Genomic DNA, 20,724 nt, shown 5'->3' with positions numbered 1-20,724 from the left:
CATGCTGGAGTAACTCAGCGGGACAGGCAGCATCTCTGGAGAGATGTTTCGGGTCGAGACCCTACTTTAGTGTAGTCTCAGCGATCATCAATAAAATAACCAAAAATGTTAATCTTTGTTCTTTCCCTGGTTTAGTAGCACCAGAAAATAGTGCCTTGCAACTTGTTACATACAGTTCTGGTTATTACCGTCACTTTGAATGGTTATTGTTAGACTTATTACCAAGTATTTCAAGAGAAGCAATTTTGAACTCAATACTAATCTACTTTTTTTTTTCCCAGTTTCTTGTCAATTGTTTCCACTTACGTGCTCGGAATTGATACATTTAACAGGACCAAATGAAATCTCATGATTATGAAGTGATGATATAAAGAAGCAATTTTTACACAAAACATTTAATAATACTTTGCATAACTATTTGCAGCAATGCCTCACCAAACCACATATTAACTCAGTTTTTCTCATATTCTGTACTCAAGTTCACAGTTAAATTGCTGTATTTACGTGCTGAATATACAAGGTAAAGTCCAAAACAAACTGTTAATTAGGATGGAATATTGCATGAATACAAGTCTGGCAAAGTGGATCTGTCAATTAAATTAATACAAGGGAAAGGAAAATATTTCTTAGCAGGATATCCTTTTATTTATGTGAAAATGCTGGGGGTTTGCTGCGTATAAATGGATAAGGGTTGGGAGAAAGCAATTCCTTGCCTAGATACTGGATCTATTATTTCTCATTCTATGCACAAATGCTGCTTCTTTTGGTTAACTTGGTTTAGTGATCATTTTTGGATGACATTCCACCCCCATGGGAATTTGCTTTGGGGAGTTCTGTGCACTGTTCACCTCAGTGGGATTGACATTTGTCCAGCGACGGCCTGTATTTAATGATACCAGAGGTTATGCAAATGCATTTGTTCCACTTCTGGTGTAAATGGAAACTCTTGGTGGGATCAAAGACCTTGACTGACTGCTCACAGAAAATCCAAGGAATACATAGATATGGAAATGAAAAAAAAAAAGCTCAACTAATAGCACAAAATATCTGCCAGCCTCAGTTTCCAATGATCAGCATCAGGGCCGGATTTAGATGAAGGGAGGCCCTAAGCCATTTCACTTGTGAAGCACCCCCCCCCCCCCACCCCCCCTCCCTCCCAATCCCCCACCCCCACGACCAGAGGACCATGACTACCTTACAGTGACAGTGTGACACTTTTAGATCCTACTGTATGTTGTCATTAAACAGTTGGTTTTAAAATACATATTAGATTCACCGCGGAACGGGAGATGCTTTACCTGGAGGTGTGGTGGGTGGTCAGGGGGTATGAGGGCTGTAGTGTGGGTGGGGAAGTGCTGGGGTCACCTGGTTTGAGGGGGATGGGGAAGACCCAGTGGAACAGCCACAGGGATTACCAGGGATTGGGGGACTAGCACTAGGACCCAGCGCAGTCAAACCCGAGGGAGTGAGAGTCTGCAGCGTGGAAACACCAGGCCCGGTGCTGAGTCCAGGCTGCAGGTAAGGCGACGGCTGCTGGAGGGCGGTGGAGTGGCCAGGGTCAGCGGGCAAAGAGTAGGAGGTCCCGGTGGGCGGATGGTCGGTGGCGGGGGGGGGGCGAGGTTCGACGTGTCTGGTGAGGCAGCGAGGTGAGTAGGCCCCCCTAGATCTCGAGGCCCTAAGCTAAAGCTTGTCTAGCTTATATGTAAATCCGGCCCTGATCAGCATTATGGGCAATGATTCAATGGACCACAGGCTCTTTATTCAAATCGGTTCTGAGCTGCAAGCTTAGCCTAGCCTGCACCTCATGGCAGCATGGGTCTAGACCAGGTTAGACCATTAACTACCGGATGCCCAATTTAACAAGAATGTTTAGCGACCTGTGTTTTGCCTCACCTCCACAGCAGTGTTTTTGGTGGCGTTTTTGGCGGCTGTTGGGGGAAGGGTTCACAATGTACCTGTGCTGATGTAAAGCACTTTGGTCAACGAGAGTTGTTTTTAAATGTGCTATAGAAATAAAATTGACTTGACTTGAAAGCAACACCTCACTTCCGAGTGGTCAACGCGTAAACAGCAGAGAGGTTTACGAACTCCATATTTAGCTTCTGATAAAATCCTGTTCTAGTGCGTGATTCTGTGTGCAAAACTCATTGCACTGCTTTAAGAAACATTTTCTGGAGATCTGAGTGAGCGTTAATGCCATATGCAATGCATGTATAGAGCAACAACAAAAAAAAGTGACACACAATTTCTCGGCATTTGATCTTTCCAGCAGCATTATGAGATCTCACCTCCGAACATTTAAAGACTTGATGATAATTAGTCCTTGACAAACATGGTATTTGACATCAATGGTTTCGTCGCTAAAATTTACAGGTTACAGTTTAATGATCATTAAGATATGGGCCCACAAAGAGAGCCTGTAGAAGTTTAGGAGAACTACCAGTGGTCAATTACTTTTGTAGCTACTGTAATAAAAATATACTTTAGCATATCTGCTGCAGCTTACATATAGTATAATAACAGATGCAATACAGTATGTAACAGATAATGTTTAAAAATACAATTTATCAGCTCAATGGTCACAGTATAATACTGTATTCTTGAGGACATTAAGCATGCATTTACATAAACAATATATTAAATTTTAAAAAGAAATTATACATTTAAATGTCTTTGTTTTAAATCTACGTACACCAATTAGAATCTGGCGATGGCCGACCAGTTATGAGCTTATACAGTTTGACCATTTTTGTTTCAGATGTCACTGTTTCTAAAATTTCACTTCAGATATTACACATTATTTTAAAATAAATTTAAGGTTAGATAATAAAAACCTGAAGTAACCTGTTTTCCCCATTTCTGAATGTTAAAATCTTTTAGTCCCATGTAAAATATACATCAAAAGTATGAAATGTATTTGATTTTTCTGTCATTATGGAAGAAACTAAAAGATGGGTGGTCAAGAGTTTATATATCCATCCTCTGCATCAGTTCTGTGCCTTGATAGTTTCCTGGTAAGCAGGTTTTCTCGCACTCCTCTTGAGTGTTGAATCGATTTTTGTTTCCTTGGCAACCACTAAAAACAAACTGTTCACACTGCCTGGTGTCCACAATGAAGAACCAGCGCCATGTCGGGGTGTGGCACTTCCCAATCTTCCGGGGCTGCTGGCAAACTGCTGTGGAAGAATACAATGAAAAAATCATTCTGAATAAAAAGCCAAATGAATTGTTTTAGAAATCCAAATTATTAGATGAATGAAATGACAGAATTATTTGATGTTTAAGAAGGAACTGCAGATGCTGGGAAATCGAAGGTAGACAAAAATGCTGGAGAAACTCAGCGGGTGAGGCAGCATCTATGGAGCGAAGGAAAGAAGCAACGTTTCGGGTCGAGACCCTTCTGATGTGGGGGGGGGGGGGGGGGGGGGGGGGGGGGGGTGGGGGTGTGGGGGGGGGCGGAAAGAAGAAAGGACGAGGCGGAGCCAGTGGGATGAGGGAGAGCTGAGAAGGGAGGAGAAAGTAGGAACTACCTGAAATTGGAGAAGTCAATGTTCATACCGCTGAGGTGTAAACTACCCAAGCGAAATATGAGGTTCTGCTCCTCCAATTTATGATGGTCCTCACTCTGGCCATGGAGGAGGCCCAAGGCAGAAAGGTCGGATTTGGAATGGGAGGGGGAGTTGAAGTGCTGAGCCACCAGGAGATCAGGTTGGTTATTGCGAACCGAGCAGAATTGTTGGGCGAAGCGATCGCCAAGCCTACGCTTGGTCTCACCGATGTAGAGCAGCTGACATTTAGAACAGCGGATGCAATAGATGAGGTTGGAGGAGGTGCAGGTGAACCTCTGCCAAGACTGCTTGGGTCCTTGAATAGAGTCAAGGGGGGAGGTAAAGTGACAAGTGTAGCATTTCCTGGGGTTGCAAGGGAAAGTGCCCGGGGAGGGGGTGGGTTCGGGTAGGAAGGGAAGAATTGACCAGGGAGTAACGGAGGGAGCGGTCTCTGCGGAAAGCAGACGGGGGAGGAGATGGGAAGATGTGGCAAGTGGTGGGATCACGTTGGAGGTGGCGAAAATGTCGGAGGATTATTTGTTGTACATGACGGCTGGTAGGGTGGAAGGTGAGGACAAGGGGGACTCTGCCCTTGTAACGAGTGGGGGGATGGGGAGTGAGAGCAAAGTCATGGGGTATAGAAGAGACCCTGGTGAGAGCCTCATCTATAGTAGAAGAGGGGAACCCCCGTTCCCTGAAGAATGAGGACATCTCCGATGCCCTGGTGTGGAACACTTCATCCTGGGTGCAGATGCGGCGTAGACGGAGGAATTGGGAGTAGGGGATGGAGTCCTTACAGGAAGCAGGGTGGGAAGAAGTGTAGTCCAGATAGCCATGGGAGTCAGTGGGTTTATAGTGGATGTCGGTCAGTAGTCTATCACCTGCGATGGAGATAGTGAGGTCAAGAAATGGTAGGGAAATGTTGGAAATGGTCCAGGTGTATTAGAGTGTCGGATGGAAATCAGTGGTGAAATGGATGAAGTCAGTGAGTTGTGTGTGGGTGCAGGAGGAGCACCAACGCAGTCGTCGATGTAGCGGAGGTAGTTCGGGGATCGGGCCCGAATTATTACTGTAATTATTTACGGTGATAGATTCTGATTGCATTTTTTTTGAATATATAATAACTTTTATTTGTGTAGTACTTTTCATAGAATTGAATGCAATCCAAAGTGCTTATCATTCCTGGCTTCCTCTACAATGGTTCAACTACGAAATATTCAGATGAAAATTTGTTGGTCTGAAACATTAAGGATGTCCTCTGTAGGTAGTGTCTGTCTAGCCAGCTATTTAAAGCATTTATATGTATGTATGTATGTATGTATGTATGTATGTATGTATGTATGTATGTATGTATGTATGTACATATGTACGTACGTATGTATGAGTGTATGTATGTACGTATGTATGTGTGTATGTATGTACGTATGTATGTGTGTATGTATGTACGTATGTATGTACGTATGTATGTATGTGTGTATGTATGTACGTACGTATGTATGTATGTATGTGTGTATGTATGTATGTATGTGTGTACGTATGTATGTATGTATGTATGTATGTACGTATGTATGTATGTATGTATGTACGTATGTGTGTGTTTATTTATTTATTCATTTCAAATTTCTGGCATCTGCAGCATTTTCCTTTTGCTAACTTTGAGATTAATCATTTAACAACACTCTAATGGAACTAATTTATTGTATTCAATGTAAATAAACAAATGAAACAAATAATGCTAGTTAGAATAAATACATCTCCAAGACAAAGCGATGTCTACTCTGATGCATTACAATAGGTAAGCAAGGAAACTGAACTGTTCTTGTTTGAAGAATTGTGGCAGTAGATTGTAATTTGGCCGGATGAAGGTTTTGTGGGCAAGGTCAGCGTATATTGACCGTGCCAAATGGGCATTGGGGGTGTGAGCTGTTGCCTTCTACCAATGCAGTGTTTTTCATGAAATTGCCCTCACCGTGCTGTTGGGAATGGGCGAGATTGGTGGTGAGAATAAAATGGCAACATACTTTCAATTATGGATGGTGTATAACTTGAAGAGGAATCTACACGGGGCAGCGTTCCAATGCAACTGGAATCTCAGCTTTCTGGGAGGTAGACTGTGCAGTTTGGGAGGTGCAGTTGGAAGAGCGAGTAACATTCATGCCTTTGGTATTTGCTGCATACCATACTTGCTGTGAACTGGCACACTGGGAGGAATGAATATTTAGGATGATGGACAGGGGTACCAGTCAAGCTTGACAATTACTGAATCAATATGCATCCAGGCAAATGCAAATGTTCCAGCACACTCCTGCCTTGTAACCTTTGAATGGTCGTAGAGAATTATTGTCGCAGTCAATCACCGTGGAAACAGGCCCTTTGGCCCAACTTGCCCATGCCAACCAACATACACAATCTACAATAGTCTCACCTGCTTTAGTTTGGCCCATATCCCTCTAAACCTATCCTATCCATTTACCTGTCCAAATATTTTTCAAACGTTGTGACAGTACCTGCCTCAACTACTTCCTCTGAAGGTCTGAAGAAGGGTCTCGACCTGAAACATCGCCAATTCCTTCTCTCCATAGACGCTGCCTCAGCCGCTGAGTTTCTCCAGCATTTTGTGTCTACTTCATCTGTCAGCTCGTTCCAAATAGCTACCATCCTTTGTGTAAAAAAGTTGCCCTTCAGGATCTTATTACATCTTCCCACCCTTATCTTAAACGTATGTCCTATGGTTCCTGATTCTCCTACCCTGGGATGGTGGAAAGGCTTTGGCATATGAAGAGGGAGTCGCTCACTGCAGGATACCCAGAGAGGAGGTGGTTCGGGTGGGAAGGGACGAATTGACCAGGGAGTTATGGAGGGAGCGGTCTCTGCGGAAAGTTACGGGTCAGGACCCATGTTCAAACTGAAGTTGGGGCCTGACCTCAGTTACTACAGGACTTTGTGGTCCACACAAGATTCTAGCATCTATAGTTCCTTGTGTTTACTACTGTTACTCAATCTGTGAAATAGGTAATTTTAAAAATATTTTGCAAAAGTCTCATTAACTACTAAAGCAAGTTAGTACATTATTATTCCAAAGGTATATATATATATATATATATATATATATAGAAACATAGAAATTAGGTGCAGGAGTAGGCCATTCGGCCCTTCGAGCCTGCACCGCCATTCAATATGATCATGGCTGATCATCCAACTCAGTATCCCGTACCTGCCTTCTCTCCATACCCTCTGATCCCCTTAGCCACATCTAACTCCCTCTTAAATATAGCCAATGAACTGGCCTTGACTACCTTCTGTGGCAGAGAGTTCCAGAGATTCACCACTCTCTGTGTGAAAAAAGTTCTTCTCATCTCAGTTTTAAAGGATTTCCTCCTTATCCTTAAGCTGTGACCCCTTGTCCTGGACTTCCCCAACATCGGGAGCAATCTTCCTGCATCTAGCCTGTCCAACCCCTTAAGAATGTTGTAAGTTTCTATAAGATCCCCTCTCAATCTCTGGAATTCTAGAGAGTATAAACCAAGTCTATCCAGTCTTTCTTCATAAGACAGTCCTGACATCCCAGGAATCAGTCTGGTGTATATATATATACATTAATCTGCCAGTTGAATAATACCTGCTCTTGCCACTCTTTCAATGTTTCTATCCACTTGTTCGCACTGTGGTCCAGTGTAGCTCTCCTTACACAAGCATTTATTTGGTCGCACGCACACACCACCATGCTGACAAACTGGGTCGCACTTCGCTGTTAAAAAAATAGAAATACATCAAAAATACATTTAATACATCAAAAAATTAACATTAGCTTAAAGATTAGAATATGTAGATAAAGACAAAAATATAATACCCTGTTTAGAAAACAAAAACATATCTTAATGTTGAAAAGTCAAGTTTTTCTGCATTTGTTGGAAACGGGTCATAGTTCCATATATGTGGCAAACTTGGGAATGAGGAACAATGCTCAGTATTACAGAAATCCTGGTGAGCACACATGTTCTGGGACTTGCGTCATTCTCAGGTCAATCATTTTTTTCTGTTTTGGGAAAAATCGATCCCAGCCTATTTTAATGGCACTATATTATGCACTACTTTTGAAGTTAGACTAAAATTGAAGAGAATAGAACTACATTTCAGAAGTGGAGTCGAGGAAAGGTGAATGTGGAATTCGCTGCCACAGAAGGCTGTGGAGGCCAATGGATATTTTTAAGGTAGAGAAAGATAAGATTATTTCTCTGGTGCGGGTATTAGGGGTTATGGGGAGAAGGGTTAGGAGGGAGAGGTAGATCAGCCATGATTGAATGGTGGGATAGACTCGATGGGCCAAATGGCCTAATTCTGCTCCTATTACTTATGACCTTCTGAAACCTTATGATGTTTGCTCCACTGTGTGCTTAACCCTGCTGCCTTTGGTGATTATCTGGGCAGGATTTCCCCATATGACCAGTTGCCCTTGCCTTCCTCCTGGTGTTCTTTCAGCTGCCTCTGACAGAAATGCGGTGTAGAAATGAAGCACTTGCCCTCTTGCTGTGGAGGATGAGAAGGGGGAGTTGTGAGAAAGCATAAAATAGGGAGATCAAGGGAGTTCTGTCCTTGGTGGTGTGAAGAATATTTCTGAAAACCACCGTGTGAATTTTCACCATTCCACAACAAAATGTTTATGCTACTTTCAAATGTTACAATTCCAGGGATTTGGTCTCCATTTGTTGACTTCTTACAAGCAAATGGTGGTCAAGAATAACAAATAGCTATCTCTCCTTTACATAGAAACATAGAAATTAGGTGCAGGAGTAGGCCATTCGGCCCTTCGAGCCTTCATCGCCATTCAATATGATCATGGCTGATCATCCAACTCAGTATCCCGCACCTGCCTTCTCTCCATACCCCCTGATCCCCTTAGCCACAAGGGCCACATCTAACTCCCTCTTAAATATAGCCACATTATTCTTCTGCATTCCACCTCTGCTTCTTTTCTCTCTTTTCTCATTTTCCATTTCTCACTTTCTGATATCACACACTTCTCTATTTCTTTTCTATTCTTTTTCTGTCTCCCTTTTATTGTTAAAATAAAAAAATTTAAAAAAAGTTGTACATGAACTGCAACATGTCAATATATACCAGGTATCTATGGTACCGTATTATTGTACTTACTTCACATAATTAAAAAAAAAAAAAATGTTACAATTCCAGAAACATGGCTATTTCAGTATTTTAATATATTTGATCATTAATTGAAAAATCGCGCTTAAAAATATTTGTTTTATTCCATGAAGCAGAAAAGCGAATAGAAATGTTGTTTCATAATTAATCATCCAGCACAAGGTTACACATCGGCTTTTGACATCACGACCCACCGACCAGAAAATGGAAGCAAATAGTCAACAAATTAAAATTCCACATTATTTATGTTGTAAGAAATTATCAGTAAGATAACCAGCAAATTTAAAATCTAATCAAACATTTACATAAATGTTGCAACCTAAATTTGCAAATCTGTTAAACCTTGGTCGTTGTAAAGGATGCAGAAGAAAATAACCTTTAGCTTTGAAAAAGGCGCATACTAAAAAATAAACTGATGTTCTTGTATAATTTTATTTAAATTGGTTCTTCTTTTATTAGTAAAAGAACCAATAGTTTGTGAGGTGAATAATTCTTCCAATATTTATGCAGGTTTCTGTGTTGCACTAACACGAGGTTCACGATACAATCTCGAATGGACATTTTCTACTTTGAGTGGCCATGGGACAGAGGTTACCAGGAGTCCCTGTAGTTGTTGCACTTGTTCAGAGAGGTTTTGAGCATATACCCGTGTTTGCCTAGTAACTTCCTTCCACGACAGAGCCCAGAATATCTGCTTGGGGAGTCTGGTGTCCGGCATGCAAATGGCGTAGCCTATCCAACATAGGCTGCTGACTAACGCGGGTCACCAATGCTACAGATGTTAGCCTGGCTATCGGCTGTACGTATGAGTGTGAATGTATATTTAAGAACTCTTGGAGAGTTGACCTTGAATGGAGATGTTTTCTTTTCCGCTCTGTCGTTTTTATTTGCCTCAAGGAACAGAAACACAAAATGACCTTGGGACATCACGCAACAGTGCAGCTGTCACCAGGCACTGAACATGCCTGTCTGCAACACTGCAGTGCAATCCACTTCCTGCTCTGCCCTCAACTTTAAACCAGCCATAATCTCTTCCAAAATGTTCACTTTCAACAGATGAACAGATTTTATTTTCATTGTTCTGTACTAAATAAGGTGAGTTTCAAATTATTCAACTTCATTATACTTCAATGTGTGCAAAGTGGAAAAAAAAAAGAAAAAAGTGGCCTGGACCTGATGAGAAGTCCATACCAATTTGGAGAGGTCATCAGCCAATTTCCCAAACCAACAGCATTTAAAATTATTGGCACAGAGGATATCTTCTTGGATCATAAACCACAACAGCTATACATGGAAAAACGACACAAAATGCTGGTGTAACTCAGCGGGTCATGCAACATCCCGCTGGGTCCTAGTGAGATCACACCTGGAGTATTGTGTGCAGTTTTGGTCTCGTAATTTGAGGAAGGACATTCTTGCTATTGAGGGAGTGCAGCGTAGGTTCACCAGGTTAATTCCCAGGATGGCGGAACTGACATATGATGAAAGAATTGGTTGACTGGGCTTATGAAGGATGAGAGGGGTTCTTTTAGAAACATGTCCAATTCTTAAGGGATTGGACAGGCTAGATGCAGGAAAAAAAATTCCCGATGTTGGGGAGTCCAGAACCAGGAGTCACAGTTTAAGAATAAAGGGCCTGTCCCACTTGGCCGTCATTTACGTGACAGGCTGGTAGTGACTGACGCGCGATGGTCGGGTGTTGGTCGTGCTCGTCATCATGTGTCCGCACAGCCGTCTGGAGCGCGTGACGTCATTTGAAGATAGACACAAAATGCAGGAGTAACTCAGCTGGACCGGCAGCATCTCTGGAGAGAAGGAATGGATGACGTTTTCGGGTCAAGACTCTTCTTCAGTCTGATTTTGTGCAGGACGAAGTTCACACTCCTCCACACCACGCGCCTGTCCCGCGCGCTACCCACACGCTGGAAGGTTGCATAAATGGCGCGCGAATGACTGCCGAGTGGGACGGGCCCTTGAGGGTTAGGCCATTTAGGACTGAGATGAGGAAAAACCTTTTTCACCCTGACAGTTGTGAATCTGTGGAATTCTCTGCCACAGAAGGCAGTATAGACCAATTCACTGGATGTTTTCACGAGAGAGTTAGATATAGCTCTTTGGGCTAAAGGAATCAAGGGATATGGGGAGAAAGCAGGAGCGGGATACTGATTTAGGATGATCAGCTAGCTCATGCACCTAGTTTCTATGACAGGTAGATACAGGTGGGCTGCGAGGCGTTTGCTAGGCAGATGTTTGGACAAAGACCAGAGATGCAAAGACAAAAGGTGAGAGATAATAAAATAAATGGAAATTATGAAGCCTTATAAAGGAATAAAAGTGGAAGGGAGAGGGGAGAAGTGTGTGCATGTCTAGGTGCACCTCAAGGAAGGTGAGGAAGGGGAGTTGAGGAAAGGGGATAAGGATGGGGTTTAAGAGGGAACTGCAGATGCTGGAGAATCGAAGGTTACACAACTTGTATAAGGATGGGGTCTGTTTGTAGGTAGTTACCTAAAGATTGGCAACTTAAATATTCATAGGCTCGAAGCTACCCGTGAAGTATGAGATGCTGTTCCTCCAGTTTGTGCGTGGCCTCATTCTAGCAGTGAAGGAAGCCGAGGACAGAAAGGTCAGTACGGGAATGAGAAGGGGAGTTAAAATGGTTAGCAAGGGGATATCCAGAAGGCCTTGGCGGACTGAGCGCAAGTGTTCAGCGGAACAGTCGTAGGGGTTAAACAGGTACATGTATAGGATAGATTTAGAGGGATATGGGCTAAACTCTGGCAGATGGGACTAACATAGATGGGGCATGTTGGTCAGCATAGGTAAGTTGGGCTGAAGGGCTTGTTTCCACACTATATAACTCTATGCGTACAACAGACAGCCTATGGAGGGTGTCGTTTTCTATCAGGTGTCAGACTATTTATGGGTTGGAGGGTAAGGTGGCTCGTTGGACCAAATGTCCATTTTAAAAAACTTGTATGAAATAGAATGCACAATGTAGTTTCGCAGTGGCTCTTTTCAACAAATTGAATGTTGACTACCATTCCTTCAGTGCTAAAATTCAGGCTGAGAACAGCAAATTTGTTACTTTAGACCAGTGTTTCCCAACCTTTTTTTGGCCATGCCCCACCTAATCACCTCTAAAATCCTGATGCCCCCCCCCCCATGTGGTGATATATAATTCTTATCATTTAAAAAGTGAACTCCGTTTCAGCTGAAGAAGCTTAAAACGCCAATACCTTGGTTTAAACAAGCTTCAAAAGAACATGGCATCCATGAAAAAGAAAAATGAAATAAACAAAAGACAGTTAAAGTTCTGAGCAAGAAATTACTAAAAAATTGTAAAAAAAAAAAGAAAAAAACATTAGGTGGAAATTGCCCCCCTTAAAAATCAAATTGCCCCCCTGTGTGAGGCAAATCAAATAAATCAAATACGCCCCACATTGGGAACCACTGCTTTAGACAATAGACAATAGGTGCAGGAGTAGGCCATTTGGCCCTTCGAGCCAGCACCGCAATTCAATGTGATCATGGCTGATCATCCACAATCAGTGCCCCGTTCTTGCCTTCTCCCCATATCCCTTGACTCCGCTATCTTTAAGAGTTCTATCTAACTCTCCCTTGAAAGCATCCATAGAACCGGCCTCTACCCCCCGTCTGAGGCAGAGAATTCCACATACTCCCAACTTTCTGTGTGAAAAAGTATTTCCTCATCTCCACTCTAAATGGTTTACTCCTTATTCTTAAACTGTGGACCCTGGTTCTGGGCTCCCCCAACATCGAGAACAAGTAGTCAAGAATTCACTGCAGCTCAAATGGGAAAAACATTAAGGTGAAAAGCCACATTTAAATGCCATGCAAGCGCCAGGAGGTTATGCAGAATGTTATGTTTCAGGTTTGCTGTTAGAGAACTGAATGTTACAATTGTTTTCCGAAATTCTTTTCCCAGAACGAACGGAATTCTGATCAGATTTATGAGCCGAAACAGAACTGTTTAAAATTCCTACATAAGCACACTGTACCTAGAATTAGAAGCTTTGCTTTTTACAGCCAGGAACCTCGATTCTAAAATTGGCAGTTTACGAGAAACAGGAAAATAAGACGATCAAAAATAGATACAAAATGCTGAAGTAACTCAGCGGGTCAGGCAACAACCCTGGAGAAAAGAAAGAGGTGTCGTTTCGGGTAGAAACTCTTCTTCAGACTGAGAGTCAGGGAGGAGGGAAAATAGAGGAATGAAAAGGTTCAGAACAAGTCAGAGTCAGCAGCAATGACCAAGGAAAGATGGAGCCCACAAAGGTCCATTGCTGGCTGTGGAACAGGTGATAATGAAGGGATGTATGGATGTGAGCAACAAAACTGGCAGGACGATTAGGGTGGGGAGGAGCAGAGAGGGAATGCAGGGGTTACTCAAAAATCAACATTTATACCACTAGGTTGAAAGCTTCCCAAGTGAAATATGAGGTGCTGTTCCTCTAATTTGCATGTGGCCTCACTCTGACAGTGGAGGGGGCCCAGGACAGAAAGGTCGGTAAAGAAATGGGAAGGTGTGTTAAAATGTTTGGCAACTGGGAGGTTGCTGGGCCAAGGCAGACTGAGCAGAGGTGTTCAGTGAAACGATCGCCCAGACTACGCTTGGTCTCGACAATATATGGGAGCCCACACCTGGACCAGCGATACAATAGATCAGTGGTTCCCAACCTTTTTAGTTCATGGCCCCCTTGGGCTCTTTAATTTTTCTGTGCCCCCCCGCTGACATTATTAGCGGGGAAAAAAGTGTCCCCTTCATTGAACCTGTGGCCCCCTAAATCCCCAAATTTTTCTGTGGCCCCCCTGAAATTTGCCATGGCGCCTTTGCCATGGCCCCAGGTTGGGAATCACTGCAATAGATGACGTTGGAGGAGGTACAAGTGAATCTCTGGGACTGTCAGGGTCCCCGGATGGAGAGAGGAGGTATAGGGGACAGGAGTTGCAGGGGGTAGTACGTGGGGAGGGTGGTTTGGGTGAGAAGGGATGCGTGAAAAGGGGAGTTGCGGAGCAAACGGTCTCTGCAGTAGGGGTGGAGATGGGAAGATGTGGCTAGTGGTGGGATTCCGTTGGAGGTGGTCTGAAGAAGGGTCACTATCCCCTATCCGGTTTTGCCAGAGAAAATGCCTGACCCGCTGACTTACTCCGGCATTTTGTGTCTATCTGCGGACTTTACATCGAGAGCTCGCAGTCTCGGGAGAGGCCCCGACGCGGGGTGCGATCGTCGGAGTGGAGGAGCTGACATCCCCCGATGCAGGAACTGATCGCCCCGATGCGGAGGGCCAAAAACACCGCCGGCTACGGGTCAAGATCGTCCCGTCAACGGAGGGTTCAAGGCCCCCGACCGCGGGAGAGCAAAGAAGGGAAGAGATTTGAACGCTTTTTCGCCTTCCATCACAGTGAGGAATGTGGAGGGGTCACTGAGGTGGATGGTTATGTTAAAATGTATTTTGTGTGTTCCATTGCTTTTTATTTGTATGACTGACTTGGTAAATGAAATTCCTCGTGTGTTGCAAAACATAACTGGCTAATCAAGTATTATTGTGATTGTAATTGTGATTGTGACTGTATTAACCAAATTACAATTACAGCACGGAAACAGGCCATCTCGGTCCTTCTAGTCCGTGCCGAACACTTACTCTCACCTAGTCCCATCTACATGCACTCAGACCATAACCCTCCATTCCTTTCCCGTCCATATACCTATCCAATTTATTTTTAAATGATAAAATCGAATCTGCCTCCACCACTTCCACTGGAAGCTCATTCCACACGGCTACCACTCTCTGAGTAAAGAAGTTCCCCCTCATGTTACCCTTAAACTTCTGAATGAATACCTCATTAAGATGGAATGTGATGTAGCTAATTCTGAGGCTAGAAGTGAAATAATTTGCCACTTCTACCTTGTGTTACGCTAACTCTTTATGCTTGGAACTTGGAACACTAAAAGGAAGCCTCACTTTTGACCATCAATTTCAGAGGTATATGATATTAATTAAAAGGTGTTGCTTAAAATCAGACATACACGTAATTTGATGCTGCTTTGAGGAGAAGTGACATTGTTGTGTTGTTTAGAGTACTGAAACTATATGGAAGTGTCAGGATGCAGTGTGACTTAAGTTCTCTTCCCATTGCATACGTTATGCATAGACAGACACGATCGAGTGTGCAATTTAATTTTGTTTTAGAACTGGTATAAAAATATAAATAATGTGGTATGAAATGAATGATATATAATATTGTAGAATAGGAAGATTTGGCATTTAATTGTACAAAGCAATAAATTGCACCTTCCATGGTATTTGTTCTATATTCATTGCTGATTTGCTTACAAATAAAAGAAAATCTACCTACCCTCTCTGCAGAATTCTCCATCCCAGCCTGGATCACAGCAGCATATTCCTGTAGGCGTGCAAAGTCCATTTCTACACAGATGCGAGCACTCTGCTGCCAATGGTTGTGGAGGCGACACTAATTTCTTACATTCTTCTGGAACCAACGGTCTGGTTTAAAGTAAAAATAATAACAAATGTTTATTCTGTTTGGTGAAAAAGCAATATGTCAAATCTCTGCTGGTTTATAGTCATAGAAACATAGAAAATAGGTGCAGGACCTTCGAGCCTGCACCGCCATTCAATATGATCATGGCTTATCATCCAACTCAGAGAGATACATCACAGAAACAGGCCCTTCAGCCCATGAGTCCACGCCCACCGTCCTAACACACTAATCCTATACTAATCCCATTTTTTATTCTCCCTACATTCTCTTCATAGATTCTACCTTTCACCTACAGAATGAGGCCATTTTAGTGACCAATTAACCGACCAACTCACGAGTGTTTGTTATGTGGGAGTTAACTGGAAGCACCCAGAGGAAATCAATGTGGCCACAGGGCAAATGTGCAAACTCAAGGGGGCGCAGTGGCACAGCGATAGAGTTGCTGCCTTACAGCACCAGAGACCCAGGTTCGATCCTGACTATGGGTGCTGTCTGTTCAAGGTTTGTACGTTCTCCCGGTGACCCGTGTGGGTTTTCTCCAGGTCCTCCGATTTCCTCCCACACTCCAAAGACGTGCAGGTTTGTAGGTTAAATGGCTTCGGTAAAATTGTAAATTGTCCTTAGGGTGTAAGATAGTGTTCGTGTATAGTGTGATCGCTGATCGGCGCGTACCAAACCGAAGGGCCTGTTTCCGCGCTGTATCTCTAAAGTAAAGTCCAAAGCCAACACAGGTCATGATTTGAACTCTGGCACTATTATCGACAGAACCAATTCAATCATTCAGATCAATCACTATCTTTTGAAACACTATTTATTTTAAGGATGAAACAATCACAAATAAACACGCTGTGCCTGTATGACAATGCCCAGAATTTACAGGCATTGTTGAACCATTTTTGGGCTTGTCGCTGACCTATGAACCCGTACATTATGTCGTTCCCCAGCCAGAACCTGCCAAAAGAAGCTCACCTGATCCTCTATGATGAATAGTTATTTATGGTCAAAATAGCAAGAGATGAGATGCTAACAACTAGTCCCACCACAAAACAGCTGAAAGAAACTTATGCCCCTGTCCCACTTAGGAATCCTGAACGGAAACCTCGGGAGACTTTGCGCCCCACCCAAGGTTTCCGTGCGGTTCCCGGAGGTTGCAGGTGGTTGCCGGAGGTTGCAGGTAGTGGAAGCAGGTAGGGAGACTGACAAAAACCTCCGGGAACCGCACGGAAACCTTGGGTGGGGCGCAAAGTCTCCAGAGGTTTCCGTTCAGGTTTCCTAAGTGGGACAGGGGCATTAATGTCATATGTTACAATTTTGACAAGTTGGCAGTTAAAATCAGTTAAAACTGATTCAAGTTATTACATTTTGAAATATGATTATAATTGTGAAAAATAAAAATTGTCAATAAATTCAAGCAATTACTAATAACTAAAGTTACATATTCATATCATGGTCCCTTGCAGTAATTTACTTTGGAGCGAATAGAAAAGAACTACCTATGCCAATTCTACCCTGGCACAGGACGTCAAATATTTCTCCTTCTATATGTGATGGGCAATCTCTGCAATTCAGAACTTCAGTGTCAAAATACAATTGGAAAAACACCAGTGAACAGCTGAATGTAAGTTTGGGACTTTAAAAAGTGTTCAAGTATGCATATGCAAACATTTCAAACTTGGGTTCCTGTAGTAATCTGAGATGTTATTTTGCATGCTATTTTAACAGAAGGTTATTCAGTTTATTTCAAATGCAATAGTGGCTTCTCAAGTGTAATTTTCTACGTTATTGCTTGGAAGTTAATATTACAATATGATTGTAAATAGACTCAGTATTAAATAAATCTCTGACAGACTGAATAGACTTTACATAATGGATTGATGATGACACATAATGACATTACACAACAATAAAAGAACGCATTCTGGAATGGAGACGTCCAAAACACAATATATTTTAATGTAAAACTGAACATGTTCTCGAAATGGAAGCTGAATGAAACTGATGGGCTCCTGGAGTACGTGGACTGGCACTAACCTTGCTTGGTGATATAATGCTCAGAGATTCATGGCTAAGTTATGCAAAAAAGAAAAATCTGGTTGCGTGATTAAATGGAAATCATGTCGGATGACTGGCATTTGTATGAAGAATTTACATTGATGTTTAAAACAGACTAAACAGTTTGCATACATAATAAAAGCATCACACCATATTTTTTAAAGTAACACAGAGTCGCTTCTATTGTAAATCATACAGGATCAAGTTACTTTTTATCTTCCGTGCAAGCTTTGTGCTTTCCTGTCTACCAATACCAAATGCAGATTGACCACTGGAAGTGACCAAATGGTTTAATTTAAACAGTCACTGCAATCCCCTGTATTAACACTTAGAGTAATGCAAATTACTTTACCTATCTTGCCATGGCCGCGCTTTGGAGCCACCAAACAGTAACCTCATTCACGATCATTTGTTTTGATATATTTTAATATTATTAAGTTGACTTTATCTTAATTGGGTTTACAGAATATTCAGGATAGGCCGTTCAATCCAACCCATATGAGTACCTGTATCTCATTAAATCAACCATCACAATCAGCCACAATTACCTACTTTACATCATAGCTAGTTTCATAGTCTCATCATTCTAAAATCTCTCCTAAACAGATAGGGGCATGGGGGCAGATGAATTATGAAACAATGAGGAAAACAGGGGTAATGCAGCCGGCCGTTACAATAATTAACAAGCATGTTCAGGGGGTATGGGGAGAAGGCAGGAAAATGGGGTTAGGAGGGAGAGATAGATCAGCCGTGATTGAATGGCAGAGTAGACTTGATGGGCCGAATGGCCTAATTCTGCTCCCATCACTTATCACCTTATGTTATGAACCTGCATTTACATTCATAACTGTTTAACCATGCCCTCCAGAAGAGGTTAACATGAAATTCTTGCAGAACCTTCTGCTTCTAAATTACTCGGTGAACAAGGACCAACAGAACGGTAAAGTGCACAATGTTTGTGCTGAACATGATGCCAACTTAAACTTATCTCATCTGCCTGTAGACAAAAAATGCTGGGAAACTCAGCGGGTGAGGCAGCATCTATGGAGCGAAGGAATAGGCGACGTTTCGTCTACTCATCTGCCTGTACATTATCCATATCGCTCTATCCCCCTGCACTTCCATTGGGTAAATTCAAACACCTCTTAAATGTATTTGTATTTAGTATTGATGTCCTCTCTTCTCTTTGCACTTCTACAAAATTTGGTTTCTTGCCTTCAGGAAATAAAAAGCCTTCCTCTTGCTCATGTTTAATGATATTGTTCTTATTTGTCTGTCCACGCTGTACGCTTCTTTATTCCTCATTGAACTTTAAGGAAGATCTCCCTGTTATAAGTTATAATCCTCAATTTCTTATTCTTTGCAAAGTTTAACATTCTATCATGACCCAGTCCCATTAGTAAGGGGCCAAATAAAGAGGCGGCAATGCGTCAGAGGCAAAATATAAAAGAGAATTGAATGGTGATGATTGCAAGCTTGAAGACGTGGCAATGGTGGGGAGGACGGAGGGAGAAAGACTCTCCTGTAAAACACTGGCGTAACAAAGGATGGGCATGTCAGAATCATGGATTTGAGGAGGAAATGGAATGAAGATGCAGCAAAAGAGGCTGATAATATGAAAATGGATCTAAATGCGGAGTTGGAATATCAATCTGAGGTAAACAGTCAGTGGTGAAAGACTTGACTTTGTTGTGGAAACCAAAGATTGTCTATTTGGTTTTCAATATTTATCTAAAGTAAATTAACAAATATCCCACATGGGTGCTGGACATACAGTCTGACAAAAAAAAGAGACAGATATATGGTGTTGTTTCAAGCAATATAAAGGATCTAGAATAGAAGAAAGCTAAATAAAGTTTCAGCAGACACAAAAATACAGTTTTATGGCAACTACACATGCAAAGGATTTTGGTCAAGTTGGTAAAGAGATCTAGAAAGTTAATTTTTATTTCATAAAATGGGTGAAAATTATAGTATTTTAAATGGAATGTATTCCTATGGATCTCATACTTTCTTGTGAATTCCAATGGGGACTAAAATGATTAAATATCCTGAGAGTTGATCCAGACGCTTCAATCCCAGGAATGGGATGTTGCAAACTAGCTAGAAGAAATGCAGATGCAAAAAAAGTTGAAATAAACAGAAAATGCTAGGGAAAGGGTGATTAAAAAAAACATCCTTTTTTGAGGTGCTAAATAGATGCTCCATTTGATGCTGTCATCTATTCTGACCATTGCAATTATTCAGCATATATGGTATTGGCTTATTATTGCCACGTGTACCAAGATAGAGCAAATATCCTTGCTGCTATGCAGTCCATACATACCACACATGGGTACAATCAAGCCACGTACAAGTCCAGCAGGCAGTACAAAGATAAAAAACACTGGAGTACAGAATATAATGTTACAGCGTTATAGCTTCAAAGATTAAAAGTGGGTGGGCTACAAATGAGGTAGGTTGCAGAAATCAGGACCACACCCTTAGTTTATGAAATAAAAGCAGGGCTAAGGTGATGTGCATGCAAGATTGCAGGATCATGTTTTACATCTGAACCTGTTGGGAATTGCATGAAAAACTTGATCAACATCCAACCTTCCAGGTTCTCCCTCTCGGGCAGCCATAGAGCAGCTGCAAACACTACAGAGGAAAACGCAGGGGAAGGATACCTTTTTATCTCCTGTGGGTTTGAAACTCCTCTGCGATGATCTACTCCAATTGAGCTCTGCTGCAAATTACTCCAGAGTCACACAGCATGGGAAGAAAAAACCTTTTGGTTCAACTTGTCCATGCCGACCAAGATGCCCCATTGAAACATCCCATTTGCTCACGTTTTGCCTATATCCCTTTGAGCTTTCCTATACAAGTACCTCTCCAGATGTCTTTTAAATGTTGTTATTGTATCTGCCTCAACTACTTCCTCTGGCAGCTCGTTCCATAGAGTCCCCACCTTCTGTGTGAAAATTTGCCTTCAAGTTCCTATTAAATCTTTCTCCTTTCGCATGAAACCTATGCCCACTAGTTCTTGATTCCCCAACTCTGGAATAAAATCTCCGTGCGTTTCTATTCTCCTCATGATTTTATACACCTCTACAATATCATCCCTCAGTCTCCTGCGTTCCAAGGAATAAAGTCCTGGCTGATCCAACCACTCCCTATAGCTCAGGTCGAGTACCCAATGGCCTCACAGCACTCTGGGGTGTGATGTGTTCGAGAGAGAAGAGATCACAGCATGCATCCCTCATGTGATTGTACAAAAGGCTGGGAACAGTGAGGAGAATTGATTACTGCAGTTTCTACTTTTGTATTTACTAGCAGATACTGTATGCAAGATGCTAACGACACAGTACTGACCCATTAGCTGAAGCCTCATTGTTGGCCATAATGCGTACTGCAATCTACTTTTTCTGTAACTGATTGTAGGTTTCACCCAAGACTC

General features: G+C 42.3%; 1 protein-coding gene across 2 annotated transcripts in view; it reads right to left on the bottom strand.

Moving 5' to 3' along the window:
- Window positions 1–1,169: 1,169 nt before the first annotated feature.
- Window positions 1,170–20,724, bottom strand: part of hhip (hedgehog interacting protein) — a 138,834-nt gene continuing 119,279 nt past the window's right edge. Inside the window, exons 12-14 of one of the 2 annotated variants that reach the window (XM_055646179.1) lie at window positions 15,087–15,235; window positions 7,168–7,296; window positions 1,170–3,173 (exon numbers count right to left, since the gene is read on the bottom strand). In XM_055646179.1, coding sequence (XP_055502154.1) covers window positions 2,968–3,173; window positions 7,168–7,296; window positions 15,087–15,235 — 484 coding nt within the window. In that variant the 3' untranslated portion in view covers window positions 1,170–2,967. Of the gene's footprint in view, window positions 3,177–7,167; window positions 7,297–15,086; window positions 15,236–20,724 lie in introns of both variants that reach the window. The other variant, XM_055646169.1, reaches the window with a different exon arrangement.

The sequence above is a fragment of the Leucoraja erinacea genome, chromosome 1 (genome assembly GCF_028641065.1).
Source record: "Leucoraja erinacea ecotype New England chromosome 1, Leri_hhj_1, whole genome shotgun sequence".
Classification (NCBI taxonomy): Eukaryota; Metazoa; Chordata; class Chondrichthyes; order Rajiformes; family Rajidae; genus Leucoraja; species Leucoraja erinaceus.
The sequence above is the reverse complement of the archived record's forward strand: the minus strand, read 5'-3'. Positions and strand labels throughout refer to the sequence as shown.